The 15,615-nt window shown below is 54.3% G+C and overlaps 2 protein-coding genes across 4 annotated transcripts in view; one reads left to right on the top strand and one right to left on the bottom strand.

Moving 5' to 3' along the window:
• The window catches only part of LOC138797178 (zinc finger protein 300-like), an 898,668-nt gene that overhangs the window by 232,080 nt on the left and 650,973 nt on the right, over positions 1-15,615 (top strand). The window lies entirely within an intron of this gene.
• The window catches only part of LOC138797165 (zinc finger protein 585A-like), a 119,198-nt gene that overhangs the window by 25,893 nt on the left and 77,690 nt on the right, over positions 1-15,615 (bottom strand). The window contains exons 1-2 of one of the 2 annotated variants that reach the window (XM_069976993.1): positions 12,117-12,189; positions 916-3,300 (exon numbers count right to left, since the gene is read on the bottom strand). In XM_069976993.1, the coding sequence (XP_069833094.1) occupies positions 1,886-3,300; positions 12,117-12,183 (1,482 nt within the window). In that variant the 5' untranslated portion in view covers positions 12,184-12,189 and the 3' untranslated portion in view covers positions 916-1,885. Of the gene's footprint in view, positions 1-915; positions 3,301-12,116; positions 12,190-15,615 lie in introns of those variants that run through there. The other variant, XM_069976994.1, reaches the window with a different exon arrangement.

Below are 15,615 nucleotides of genomic sequence, written 5' to 3' on the forward strand. Positions count from 1 at the left end.
CTCATCTTCCCCTGGATCTGGCTCAGAGATGAGCACCGTATAATTTGGGTGTTTGGCAAATCCTGGAAGATTCCACCTGTGTCGGTCCCGCTGTCGGTCCCGCTGTCGGTCCCGCTGTTAGTATCTCAGAGGGATCACCTCCTCTTGGGTGGAGACTAGAGATGAGTGAGTCTACATTACAAACGTGGCTCCAGAGAGGTCTAGGCCATCCGACCACTAACACCAGCCAAGGTCTGACACTCCGCACACGGCCGCTCCAGAGAGGTCCAGGCCATCCGACCACTAACACCAGCCGAGAGGTCTGACACTCCGCACACGTAACACACGGCCGCTACAGAGAGGTCCTAGCCGTCCGACCACTAACACCAGCCGAGAGGTCTAACACTCCGCACACGTAACACACAGCCGCTCCAGAGAGGTCCAGGCCGTCCGACCACTAACACCAGCCAAGGTCTGACACTCCGCACACGTAACACACGGCCGCTCCAGAGAGGTCCTAGTCGTCCGACCGCTAACACCAGCCGAGAGGTCTGACACTCCGCACACGTAACACACGGCCGCTCCAGAGAGGTCCTAGTCGTCCGACCGCTAACACCAGCCGAGAGGTCTGACACTCCGCACACGTAACACACAGCCGCTCCAGAGAGGTCCTAGCCGTCCAACCACTAACACCAGCCGAGAGGTCCGACACTCCGCACACGTAACACACGGCCGCTCCAGAGAGGTCCTAGCCGTCCGACCGCTAACACCAGCCGAGAGGTCTGACACTCCGCACACGTAACACACAGCTGCTCCAGAGAGGTCCAGGCCGTCCGACCACTAATACCAGCCAAGGTCTGACACTCCGCACACGTAACACACGGCCGCTCCAGAGAGGTCCAGGCCGTCCGACCACTAATACCAGCCAAGGTCTGACACTCCGCACACGTAACACACAGCCGCTCCAGAGAGGTCCAGGCTGTCCGACCACTAACACCAGCCAAGGTCTGACACTCCGCACACGTAACACACGGCCGCTCCAGAGAGGTCCTAGCCGTCCGACCACTAACACCAGCCGAGAGGTCTGACACTCCGCACACATAACACACAGCCGCTCCAGAGAGGTCCAGGCCGTCCGACCACTAACACCAGCCAAGGTCTGAACCTCCGCACACGTAACACACGGCCGCTCCAGAGAGGTCCTAGCCGTCCGACCGCTAACACCAGCCGAGAGGTCTGACACTCCGCACACGTAACACACAGCCACTCCAGAGAGGTCCAGGCCGTCCGACCACTAACACCAGCCAAGGTCTGAACCTCCGCACATGTAACACACGGCCGCTCCAGAGAGGTCCTAGCCGTCCGACCACTAACACCAGCCGAGAGGTCGGACACTCCGCACACCTAACACACGGCCGCTCCAGAGAGGTCCTAGCCGTCCGACCACTAACACCAGCCGAGAAGTCCGACACTCCGCACATGTAACACACGGCCGCTCCAGAGAGGTCCTAGCCGTCCGACCACTAACACCAGCCGAGAGGTCCGACACTCCGCACACGTAACACACAGCCGCTCCAGAGAGGTCCAGGCCGTCCGACCACTAACACCAGCCGAGAGGTCTGACACTCCGCACATATAACACACAGCCACTCCAGAGAGGTCCAGGCTGTCCGACCACCAACACCAGCCGAGAGGTTTGAGCCTCCGGACACGTAACACACAGCGCTCCAGAGAGGTCCAGGCCGTCCGACCAAACACAAGCTGAGAGGTCTGACACTCCGCACATGTAACACACGGCCGCTCCAGAGAGGTCCAGGCCGAGAGGTCTTCTTATTTCTTCTTCCTTTTCATTGTTTATTCTCTAAAACGTTTCTGATGATTTTCAACGTTTGCTTTTTCCACATAATCAAAACAGCTTTTGTCTTGTGTGGCTTCTGTGATGAATCCTAAGTTTTACTTTAGTAATAAAACATTTCCCACATTCTGAACATGGAAAGGGCTTCTCTCCTGTGTGACTTCTACCATGGACAACAAGTTCTGATTTACAGGAGAAACATTTCCCACATTCTGAGCATGAATATGGCTTCTCTCCAGTGTGAATTCTCTTGTGTATAACTACATGTGATTTGTGTGTGAAACATTTGCCACACTCTGAACATGAAAATGGCTTCACTCCTGTGTGACTTCGTACATGTCTAGCAAGTTCTGACTTACTTGAGAAACATTTTCCACATTCTAAGCAAGAAAATGGTTTCTCTCCTGTGTGAATTCTTTTGTGAATTTCAACATGTGATTTATGTGTAAAACCTTTGCCACATTCTGAACACGAATACGGCTTCTCTCCTGTATGAACTCTTTTATGTGCAGCAAGATTTGTCTTATATGTAAAACATTTGCCACATTCTGAACACGAATATGGCTTCTCTCCTGTGTGAATTCTCTCATGTGTAACAAGACGCGACTTATTTGAAAAACACTTCCCACATTCTAAACATGAATAAGGCTTCTCTCCCGAGTGACTTTTCTCATGTGTACCAAGATGTGATCTACTCATAAAACATTTCCCACATTTTGAGCATGAATACGGCTTCTCTCCTGTGTGATTTCTTGCATGTATAACAAGCTGTGGTTTACTTGAGAAACATTTCCCACATTCTGAACATGAATATGGTTTCTCTCCTGTATGAACTTTCCCATGTTTTGCAAGATTTGAGTGATTTAAAAAGCGTTTTCCACATTCTAAACATGAGAAAGTCTTCTCTCCTGTGTGAACTCTCTCATGTGAAGCAAGATTGGATCTACATGTAAACCGTTTCTCACATTTTGAACATGAATATGGCTTCTCTCCAGTGTGAATTCTTACATGTTTTACCAGAGCAGAGTTACATATAAAGCATTTCCCACATTCTGAACACACATACGGCCTCTCTCCTGTGTGAATTTTTCTATGTTTCACCAGAGCAGATTGAGTTCTAAAACATTTCTCACATTCTGAACATGAATACGGCCTTTCACCTGTGTGAATTCTTCTGTGCGTATAAAGACCTGATCTTCTTGTAAATTGTTTTCCACATTCATCACATTGTATTTTTTTACCACCTGTTCCCTGCTCCGTCCGTGTGGTCGCAGTGTGTGAGCGGTCAGGAGAAGGTTCCTCATGGTCAGGAGGATTATATGATAGATCTGTAGTGTGACGTCCTGGATGTACAGTAAGGGGGAGGAGGGCTTCTCCTGAGGAGTGCTGCTCTGCACCTTCATCCTCTTCTTCTTTATACTTCAGCAGTAACACAGTGTTCTCCTCACAGTTCTTCCTGGGATTTTCTGTTGAAGTTAAAAGTAGATATTTTTTCCAAACCATAAATCCACGGAAACATTTCACACATGCAGAGGAGGAAACAAGAGGCAGATGCTAATAATACTCTAATAATAGCTGCGGTCACAAAACCACATTTACTTATGACAGTCACATGATGAAAGGAACCGGGAGACCATAGTTACATAGTATGTAAGGAGGATTGGGAGGGGAAAACGGAGGATGGATGGGGAGGGGAAAACGGAGGATGGATGGGGAGGGGAAAACTGAGGATGGATGGGGAGGGGAAAACTGAGGATGGATGGGGAGGGGAAAACTGAGGATGGATGGGGAGGGGGAAACTGAGGATGGATGGGGAGGGGGAAACTGAGGATGGATGGGGAGGGGGAAACTGAGGATGGATGGGGAGGGGGAAACGGAGGATGGATGGGGAGGGGGAAACGGAGGATGGGGAGTGGGGAAAACGGAGGATGGATGGGGAGGGGAAAACGGAGGATGGATGGGGAGGGGAAAACGGAGGATGGATGGGGAGGGGAAAACGGAGGATGGATGGGGAGGGGAAAACGGAGGATGGATGGGGAGGGGAAAACGGAGGATGGATGGGGAGGGGAAAACGGAGGATGGATGGGGAGGGGAAAACGGAGGATGGATGGGGAGGGGGAAACGGAGGATGGATGGGGAGGGGGAAACGGAGGATGGATGGGGAGGGGGGAAACGGAGGATGGATGGGGAGGGGGAAACGGAGGATGGATGGGGAGGGGGAAACGGAGGATGGATGGGGAGGGGGAAACGGAGGATGGATGGGGAGGGGGAAACGGAGGATGGATGGGGAGGGGGAAACGGAGGATGGATGGGGAGGGGGAAACGGAGGATGGATGGGGAGGGGGAAACGGAGGATGGATGGGGAGGGGGAAACGGAGGATGGATGGGGAGGGGGAAACTGAGGATGGATGGGGAGGCGAAAACGGAGGATGGGGAGGGGAAAACGGAGGATGGGGAGGGGGAAACGGAGGATGGGGAGGGGGAAACGGAGGATGGGGAGGGGGAAACGGAGGATGGGGAGGGGGGATGGGGAGGGGGGAAACGAAGGATGGGGAGGGGGGAACGGAGGATGGGGAGGGGGAACAGAGGATGGGGAGGGGGAACAGAGGATGGGGAGGGGGGAAACGGAGGATGGGGAGGGGGGAAACGGAGGATGGGGAGGGGGGAAACGGAGGATGGGGAGGGGGGCACGGAGGATGGGGAGGGGGGGCACGGAGGATGGGGAGGGGGGAACGGAGGATGGGGAGTGGGGCACGGAGGATGGGGAGTGGGGCACGGAGGATGGGGAGGGGGGAACGGAGGATGGGGAGGGGGGAACGGAGGATGGGGAGGGGGGAACGGAGGATGGGGAGGGGGAAACGGAGGATGGGGAGGGGGAAACGGAGGATGGGGAGGGGGAAACGGAGGATGGGGAGGGGGAAACGGAGGATGGGGAGGGGGCACGGAGGATGGGGAGGGGGCACGGAGGATGGGGAGGGGGGCACGGAGGATGGGGAGGGGGGAACGGAGGATGGGGAGGGGGGAACGGAGGATGGGGAGGGGGGAACGGAGGATGGGGAGGGGGGAACGGAGGATGGGGAGGGGGAACGGAGGATGGGGAGGGGGAACGGAGGATGGGGAGTGGGGAACGTAGGAAGGGGAGGGGGGAACGTAGGAAGGGGAGGGGGGAACGGAGGATGGGGAGGGGGGCACGGAGGATGGGGAGGGTGGCACGGAGGATGGATGGGAAGTGGGGGCACGGAGGATGGATGGGAAGTGGGGAACGGAGGATGGGGAGTGGGGAACGGAGGATGGGGAACGGAGGATGGGGAGTGGGGAACGGAGGATGGGGAACGGAGGATGGGGAGTGGGGAACGGAGGATGGGGAGGGGGAAACGGAGGATGGGGAGGGGGAAACGGAGGATGGGGAGGGGGAAACGGAGGATGGGGAGGGGGATCGGAGGATGGGGAGTGGGGAACGGAGGATGGGGAGGGGGAACGGAGGATGGGGAGTGGGGAACGGAGGATGGGGAGGGGGAACGTAGGATGGGGAGGGGGAACGGAGGATGGGGAGGGGGGCACGGAGGATGGGGAGGGGGGCACGGAGGATGGATGGGGAGTGGGGAACGGAGGATGGGGAGTGGGGAACGGAGGATGGGGAACGGAGGATGGGGAGTGGGGAACGGAGGATGGGGAGGGGGAAACGGAGGATGGGGAGGGGGAAACGGAGGATGGGGAGTGGGGAACGGAGGATGGGGAGGGGGGCACGGAGGATGGGGAGGGGGGCACGGAGGATGGGGAGGGGGGCACGGAGGATGGGGAGGGGGGCACGGAGGATGGGGAGTAGAGGATGATGATGGGGAGGGGGACTGGATGATGGATGGGGAGTGGAGGATGGGGAACAGAGGATGGGGAGTGGGGAACGGAGGATGGGGAGGGGGAACGGAGGATGGGGAGGGGGGAACGGAGGATAAGGAGTGGAGGATGATGATGGGGAGGGGGAATGGATGATGGATGGGGAGTGGAGGATGGGGAACAGAGGATGGGGAGTGGGGAATGGAGGATGGGGAGTGGAGGATGATGATGGGGAGGGGGAATGGATGATGGATGGGGAGTGGAGGATGGGGAGTGGGGAACAGAGGATGGGGAGTGGGGAACGGAGGATGGGGAGTGGAGGATGATGATGGGGAGGGGGAATGGATGATGGATGGGGAGTGGGGAACGGAGGATTGGGAGAGGGGAACGGAGGATGGGGAGAGGGGAACGGAGGATGGGGAGTGGAGGATGATGATGGGGAGGGGGAATGGATGATGGATGGGGAGTGGGGAACGGAGGCTGATGATGGGGAGGGGGAACGGAGGATGGGGAGGGGGGGGAACGGAGGATGGGGAGTGGGGAACGGAGGCTGATGATGGGGAGGGGGAACGGAGGATGGGGAGTGGATGATGGATGGGGAGTGGGGAACGGAGGCTGATGATGGGGAGGGGGAAACGGAGGATGGGGAGGGGGAACGGAGGATGGGGAGTGGGGAACGGAGGATGGGGAGGGGGGCACGGAGGATGGGGAGGGGGGCACGGAGGATGGGGAGGGGGGCACGGAGGATGGGGAGGGGGGCACGGAGGATGGGGAGGGGGGCACGGAGGATGGGGAGGGGGGCACGGAGGATGGGGAGGGGGGAACGGAGGATGGGGAGGGGGGAACGGAGGATAGGGAGTGGAGGATGATGATGGGGAGGGGGAATGGATGATGGATGGGGAGTGGATGATGGATGGGGAGTGGGGAACGGAGGCTGATGATGGGGAGGGGGAACGGAGGATGGGGAGTGGATGATGGATGGGGAGTGGGGAACGGAGGCTGATGATGGGGAGGGGGAACGGAGGATGGGGAGTGGATGATGGATGGGGAGTGGGGAACGGAGGCTGATGATGGGGAGCAGCAATGTCCACAAAACAAAGGTACAAAACAAACCGTATACTCCTAGCCGTATACTCTGCCATAGAGATGAGCGAATCACCTGCCTAAACAAAGCCAAACTGGATCCAGTCCAGGGAGAGCGGGAGAAGTTATCCAGGACTGGATTCTGCTGTTTCAGGGACAAGCGACATGAAGAACAAATGCAGCCGTCCAGTCAGCGATACAGATAACGGCCGATACTATAGAACACCTGGATGATAATAACCCACAATGTAAGGTCCCAGAGCGGCTGTGGTATCTGATGTTTCCTCCCCACCTGTAATTGTATATATGTGTAATATATATGTATACTTGTGCCTGCACAGCTGTGAGAAAGGGGTTAACTGCCTAACTGGCAGTTGGATATGAGGTGACAGTTACTGTCCAATCCCTGAGCTGGGTGCCTCAGGCGATCTGGCCAATCCCTGCGCAGTATTAGGTCCTCCCAGTGTGAGTTCAGCCAGTCAGAGAGGAGATTATTCCCCTGAGGGAGATCAGTGGAGAGGAGTTGGTGATTATTTCCACCACAGATCCTGCTGAGGTTTCCTTCAGGACCTGATATCCCTATCTATCCCTATCTATCCCTAACTATCCCTGTCCAGGACTATGAGAGAAAGGAGGACTTTATTTTACATTTTCTACAACTACTTCAGCTCTTCCATGTCTGGCTAACAAGCCACAGAGGAGGATGAGGAGAGACAGACTAAAGGGATACCCTACTTACACTGGGCGGCCATCTTCTCTCCTGATAACAGAGACAGGAGCACAAGAGCGGTAGGCTGACAGACTACGCTGCACTCTGATAGGCTCCTTTGGGGTCGTCCTGTCAGATTTTAGTAAAGACCGTTTTTCAACCGTTTTATCTGCACATCTACATCCATATTTATTAAGTGTTTTGTTGGTGCATCCAGGGGTGGGCATATACCCCTCCTGCCCACCGTGACCAGTACCTCAGGAGACCACCATTACACCCAGCTACACAACACCTAGCACCCCCTGGTCACCACACCAGGGGCAGGAAGGGAAGAGTCGCAGGGTCACGTATCTATATCATAAAAATGAAAGTCTGTCTGTCCCATATACACTTCCAAACACCTGAACCGTTTGACACCAAAATTTGGCCCACAGATACATTGGGTGCCCGGGAAGGTTATAGCGAAGGTCCCGTCCCCGACAGATGTACAGGAGGGGAGGGGGAGGGGAAAGAGAGGCGCCCCATAGAGATGAATGTGAGAATCTCCTCACTGCAAACACAGGTGATATAATTAGCTGCATGTCTCCAGCAGTAAACGGCAGTTGGAAGCCTTAGCAACCAATAGGATTACTGCTTTCATTTTCACAGGGAGCTGGAATCTGATTGGTTGCTAGGGAAGCTGCCTCACAACATCCACAGAAATAAATACAGTGAGGGTGCCTGCGAATTCACAGCAAAATCCGCTGCGGATCCAGTGTCATTCAACCCTATGACACTATATACTCGCAGGGGGATTGACATCTCACTGCGAGTATGTAAATTAACCCCCTCGGTGGCCGGAGCGTAACTTACACTGACAGAGGCCGTCATCATCACGCCCGCACAGACCGCTGTTCTATCATGCAGCCTCCCCTCCAGTGTGTTCAGCGCTGTGCTGCTGCCGGGCACGGCTCTCTCCTCAACGCTCTAGACGCTGCACACACCGCTCCAGCTTGCTTCGGGGGGGATGTCCAGAGCCGTGAGGAGAGAACCGTGCCCGGCAGCAGCACAGCGCTGAACACACTGGAGGGGAACCTAGGGTTGAATGACACTGGATCCGCAGCGGATTTCGCTGCAAATTCACAGTGTGAAATCCGCTGCGTATCCGGTAGGTGTGAAGGTACCCTAACAGTGTACGGTGTATATACAGTGTATACAGTAAGGGGCTTACCTGCCGGGTGGTGGTGTTGGGGAATGTATACAGTAAGGGGGTGTTAGGGAATGTATCCAGCATGGGGGCTACCTGCAGAGGGGCAGTGTATACAGTATGGGGGCTACCTGCAGAGGAGGGAGTGTATACAGTATAGAAGAACCTTCAGGGGGGGGGGGGGGGGGGAGTGTATACAGTGTTAGAAACTTTGAAACCTCTTCTGTGTTGTCCTCACCAAGGATGAAAGGTAGTGCCTAAAAGGGCCAGTTTATGATGATGCAGGATTGTGTATGCACTTATTATTATAAACTGCAGGTTTTCTGCACACACACCTTCACACTTCAGGTATACAGGACCCCAAAACTATACACTACAGGTATACAGGACCTTCACCAACTATACACTACAGGTATACAGGACCTCCACCAACAATATCAATGTTGCATATAACCAGGCTCTGTATATTACACTGACAATCTTTGTATATAACCAGGCTCTATATAAAACTGCCAATGTTGTATATAACCAGGCTCTGTATACAGTCTGATCACATGATGACATATCAGTTTGGCTATTAGGTATTTAGGATGTTTAAAGTTTTTAGTTTATTTCTAATGTGCATAAGCTACAATTTACATAACCAGTGCAGAACTGTCGGGGTATATAGCGTATAAAGGGGTATATAGAGCTCCTGGCGATTTCCACTTTAACAAAAAAAAAACAAGGGCATAGATTGGCCTCCTGGGCGACCTTGGAACAAATTAATTAACACACTGACACTTTACACCCGGGCAGCGCCGGGTACATTTTCTAGTTCTATATAACAGCTCCTCCTCTCCTCTACACGGTGGCTCCTCCTCTACACGACGGCTCCCCCTCTCCTCTCTATGACAGCTCCTCCTCTACACGACGGCTCCCCCTCTCCTCTCTATGAAAGCTCCTCCTCTACACGACGGCTCCCCCTCTCCTCTCTATAACAGCTCCTCCTCTACTCTCTATGACGGCTCCTCCTCTACACGACGGCTCCCCCTCTCCTCTCTATGACAGCTCCTCCTCTACACGACGGCTCCCCCTCTCCTCTCTATGACAGCTCCTCCTCTACACGACGGCTCCCCCTCTCCTCTCTATGAAAGCTCCTCCTCTACACGACGGCTTTCCCCCTCCTCTCTATGACAGCTCCTCCTCTCTATGACAGCTCCTCCTCTCCTGTCTATGAAAGCCCCTCCTCTACACGACGGCTCCTCCTCTACACGACGGCTCCCCCTCTACACGACGGCTCCCCCTCTACACGACGGCTCCCCCTCTACACGACGGCTCCCCCTCTCCTCTCTATGACGGCTCCTCCTCTACACGACGGCTCCCCCTCTCCTCTCTATGACGGCTCCCCCTCTCCTCTCTATGACGGCTCCTCCTCTCCTCTCTATGACGGCTCCTCCTCTCCTCTCTATGACGGCTCCTCCTCTCCTCTCTATGACGGCTCCTCCTCTACACGACGGCTCCTCCTCTACACGACGGCTCCCCCTCTCCTCTATGACAGCTCCTCCTCTACACGACGGCTCCCCCTCTCCTCTCTATGACGGCTCCTCCTCTACACGACGGCTCCCCCTCTCCTCTCTATGACGGCTCCTCCTCTACACGACGGCTCCTCCTCTCCTCTCTATGACGGCTCCTCCTCTACACGACGGCTCCCCCTCTCCTCTCTATGACGGCTCCTCCTCTACACGACGGCTCCCCCTCTCTTCTCTATGACAGCTCCTCCTCTACACGACGGCTCCCCCTCTCCTCTCTATGAAAGCTCCTCCTCTACACTACGGCTTTCCCTCTCCTCTCTATGACAGCTCCTCCTCTCTATGACAGCTCCTCCTCTCCTGTCTATGAAAGCTCCTCCTCTACACGACGGCTCCTCCTCTACACGATGGCTCCTCCTCTACACGACGGCTCCTCCTCTCCTCTCTATGAAAGCTCCTCCTCTACCTGATGGCTCCTCCTCTCTATGACAGCTCCTCCTCTCCTCTCTATTCATATTACTAACTAGAAATCTCAGTGGAATCTCAGTAAAAATAGTTTTGTGTTCTGGTTCTCGCCGCCACAATGATTGTTCCGGAACAGAGAGAGATGTCACCAAGCTGCAGAATCAGGGGGTTCTGGGGATGGAAAATTAAACGGTATCCCCCTCCCCCTTATGTTTGTGATCAGCCACGAGGGCAGGACGCAGGCAAAGATGGAAGCTCCCCGATTATTACATCTCACACCCGGGGCTGAAGTGTTACTGTATTGTAGCTGTAAGGTGGAGCCCCCCCTTATATCCCTGTGACCCCCCCCCCCTCACTATACATATATACACAGGGGGGGGGTCTTACTATAATGTAGCTGTAAGGTGAAGCCCCCCCTTATATCCCTGTGCCCCCCCCCTCACTATACTGCACTATACATATATACACAGGGGGGGGGGGGTGTTACTGTGATGTAGCTGTAAGGTGGAGCCCCCCTTATATCCCTGCCCCCCCTCACTATACTGCACTATACATATATACACAGGGGGGGGGTGTTACTGTAATGTAGCTGTAAGGTGGAGCCCCCCCTTATATCCCTGTGCCCCCCCCTCACTATACTGCACTATATATATACACAGGGGGGGGTTACTGTAATGTAGCTGTAAGGTGGAGCCCCCCCTTATATCCCTGTGCCCCCTCACTATACTGCACTATACATATATACACAGGGGGGGGGGGGGTGTTACTGTAATGTAGCTGTAAGGTGGAGCCCCCCTTTATATCCCTGTGCCCCCTCACTATACTGCACTATACATATATACACAGGGGGGGGTGTTACTGTAATGTAGCTGTAAGGTGGAGCCCCCCCTTTTATCCCTGCCCCCCCCTCACTATACTGCACTATACATATATACACAGGGGGGGGGTGTTACTGTAATGTAACTGTAAGGTGGAGCCCCCCCTTATATCCCTGCCCCCCCCTCACTATACTGCACTATACATATATACACAGGGGGGGGTGTTACTGTAATGTAGCTGTAAGGTGGAGCCCCCCCTTATATCCCTGCCCCCCCCCCTCACTATACTGCACTATACATATATACACAGGGGGGGGGGGGTGTTACTGTAATGTAGCTGTAAGGTGGAGCCCCCCTTTATAACCCTGTGCCCCCCTCACTATACTGCACTATACATATATACACGGGGGGGGGGGTGTTACTGTAATGTAGCTGTAAGGTGGAGCCCCCCTTATATCCCTGCCCCCCCCCCCTCACTATACTGCACTATACATATATACACAGGGGGGGGGGGGAGTGTTACTGTAATGTAGCTGTAAGGTGGAGCCCCCCCTTATATCCCCCCCCCCCTCACTATACTGCACTATACATATATACACGGGGGGGGGGGTTACTGTAATGTAGCTGTAAGGTGGGGCCCCCCCTTATATCCCTGTGTAACTCCATCCTCCCATACCTGGTATAGCAGCTGCCGGCGCCTCCTCCTCCTTCACCTCATTCATACACGGGGGATCGCCCCTCATCCTCTCTTCTTCTGCTCCATCCTCCACTTTAATATTAGTCACCTGATCTCCCCCCTGATGGGACATATAGAACAATTCAGTACAATCCAGCAGACAGGAGGGAAAATCTAACACATCAACATAAGAAACCAGCAACATGTATCTATCAGCCTCATCACATCTATGAGTGCAGGAGCAACAACCACCAGCACCGGGGGGCGCTATAGAGATATAGTGCTATAGCATCAGCCTCATCTACCTGCTGATTGTCTGCTGGGACATTTCCCTCTGGACAGTCCTGGGAATACAGAGGACGGGGACACCTCTCTGGTGGATTCCTGTCACTGCCTCCATCTGTAGGGAACACACAGGGAGCCAATCCATTATACACTGCTCCATGTCATCAGGAGGAGGAGGATGGGAGGGAGAGGAGGATGGGAGGAGGATGGGAGGAGGAGGATGGGGGGAGGAGGAGGAGGATGGGAGGAGGAGGAGGAGGATGGGAGGAGGAGGAGGATGGGAGGAGGAGGATGGGAGGAGGAGGAGGATGGGAGGAGGAGGAGGATGGGAGGAGGAGGATGGGAGGAGGAGGATGGGGGGAGGAGGGTCACAGGAGGAGGAAGAGCAGAGGAGAATGGGAGGAGGAGGAGGATAGGAGGAGGAAGAGGATGGGAGGAGGAGGAGGATGGGAGGAGGAGGAGGAGGATGGGAGGAGAATGGGAGGAGGATGGGAGGAGGATGGGGGGGGGGGAGGAGGAGATGGATGGGAGGATAAGGAGGATAGGAGGATAAGTAGGATGGGAGAATGAGGAGGAGGATGGGAGGAGGAGGAGGAGGAGGAGAATGGGAGGAGAATGGGAGGAGGATGGGGAGGAGGAGGAGGATGGGAGGAGGAGGAGGAAGTAGGGGCCCCTCCCCCCTGCTCTCTAGAATCAGGAAGGTCTCCTCTTACCTTGTGCTGTGAGGCCGGGCGGCTGATCCTCCATCATGAGCGGCTGCTCCCCCCGGTACAGATCCTTGTGTCCTTCTACATACTCCCACTCCTCCATGGAGAAATAGACGGCCACATCCTGACACCTTATAGGAACCTGACACACACAATGATCACACAGTCATCCCCCCCAGCCTGCTGCCTCCTGGATTACTCTATCATCTCCCAGCATTCCCCAGTGTCACCTCTCCAGTCAGCAGCTCAGTCATCCTGTGGGTGAGTTCTAGGATCTTCTGCTCATGTATCAGTGATGGAGGCTCCGTGATGGGGCCCCGGGCCCTGCTCCGCCCTCCTGACTCCTGGGGGAAGGCCACACCCTCCCCCCATGTCTTCTTCACTACGGTGTAATCCTGGGGATGGAGAGAGACAATGAGGGGACTGAGCCCAGTATTCCTGCCTCCTCCTCACTACAAAGAGGAGATTGTCCCCCTGTATAGAGCTCTAGTGAGGAGGAGGAGGAGGAGACACATCTGGACTACTGGGGTCAGTGCTGGAGACCACCGCACCTACAGAGAGGAGACCAGATCCAGAACATAGAGCGGGGGAGGGAGGGAGGGGCCAAAGAGCCCAGACAACAATGGTGGAAATCTAGAGAAGTTACCTCTCCGGTCAGCAGGCGGATGATCTCCAAAGTGACGTGTAATATTCTCTTACTGATCTCATTCCTGTCCTTCTCCATCCTTGGGGGGTCATTCAGGAGGAGGAGCGTCTGGGGGAGAAGAGGAGACAACTGGAGCACAAGGAGGGGATAGTCCTGCCGGGGCATTTATGTCACAGCCAGGGGCCCCAAACCATACAGGGGCCACAGCATATGTAATATCCCTCCTCCTGTAAGCTTACCTTACTGCTGGGGTCACACACTGATAGTAACACAATGTAACATCCCTCCTCCTGTAAGCTTACCTTACTGCTGGGGGGGGTCACACTGATAGTAACACAATGTAACATCCCTCCTCCTGTAAGCTTACCTTACTGCTGGGGTCACACTGATAGTAACACAATGTAACATCCCTCCTCCTGTAAGCTTACCTTACTGCTGGGGTCACACTGATAGTAACACAATGTAACACCCCTCCTCCTGTAAGCTTACCTTACTGCTGGGGTCACACTGATAGTAACACAATGTAACATCCCTCCTCCTGTAAGCTTACCTTACTGCTGGGGGGGGGGGGTCACACACTGATAGTAACACAATGTAACATCCCTCCTCCTGTAAGCTTACCTTACTGCTGGGGTCACACTGATAGTAACACAATGTAACATCCCTCCTCCTGTAAGCTTACCTTACTGCTGGGGTCACACACTTATAGTAACACAATGTAACATCCCTCCTCCTGTAAGCTTACCTTACTGCTGGGGGGGTCACACTGATAGTAACACAATGTAACATCCCTCCTCCTGTAAGCTTACCTTACTGCTGGGGTCACACACTGATAGTAACACAATGTAACACCCCTCCTCCTGTAAGCTTACCTTACTGCTGGGGGGGTCACACACTGATAGTAACACAATGTAACATCCCTCCTCCTGTAAGCTTACCTTACTGCTGGGGTCACACTGATAGTAACACAATGTAACATCCCTCCTCCTGTAAGCTTACCTTACTGCTGGGGTCACACTGATAGTAACACAATGTAACATCCCTCCTCCTGTAAGCTTACCTTACTGCTGGGGTCACACACTGATAGTAACACAATGTAACATCCCTCCTCCTGTAAGCTTACCTTACTGCTGGGGTCACACACTGATAGTAACACAATGTAACACCCCATCTCCTGTAAGCTTACCTTACTGCTAGGGGGGTCACACACTGATAGTAACACAATGTAACACCCCTCCTCCTGTAAGCTTACCTTACTGCTGGGGTCACACACTGATAGTAACACAATGTAACATCCCTCCTCCTGTAAGCTTACCTTACTGCTGGGGGGTCACACTGATAGTAACACAATGTAACATCCCTCCTCCTGTAAGCTTACCTTACTGCTGGGGTCACACACTGATAGTAACACAATGTAACATCCCTCCTCCTGTAAGCTTACCTTACTGCTGGGGTCACACTGATAGTAACACAATGTAACATCCCTCCTCCTGTAAGCTTACCTTACTGATGGGGGGGTCACACACTGATAGTAACACAATGTAACACCCCTCCTCCTGTAAGCTTACCTTACTGCTGGGGTCACACTGATAGTAACACAATGTAACATCCCTCCTCCTGTAAGCTTACCTTACTGCTGGGGGGGTCACACACTGATAGTAACACAATGTAACACCCCTCCTCCTGTAAGCTTACCTTACTGCTGGGGTCACACTGATAGTAACACAATGTAACATCCCTCCTCCTGTAAGCTTACCTTACTGCTGGGGGGGTCACACACTGATAGTAACACAATGTAACATCCCTCCTCCTGTAAGCTTACCTTACTGCTGGGGGGGTCACACTGATAGTAACACAATGT

This window comes from Dendropsophus ebraccatus, chromosome 7 (assembly GCF_027789765.1).
Source record: "Dendropsophus ebraccatus isolate aDenEbr1 chromosome 7, aDenEbr1.pat, whole genome shotgun sequence".
In the NCBI taxonomy this organism is placed as follows: domain Eukaryota; kingdom Metazoa; phylum Chordata; class Amphibia; order Anura; family Hylidae; genus Dendropsophus; species Dendropsophus ebraccatus.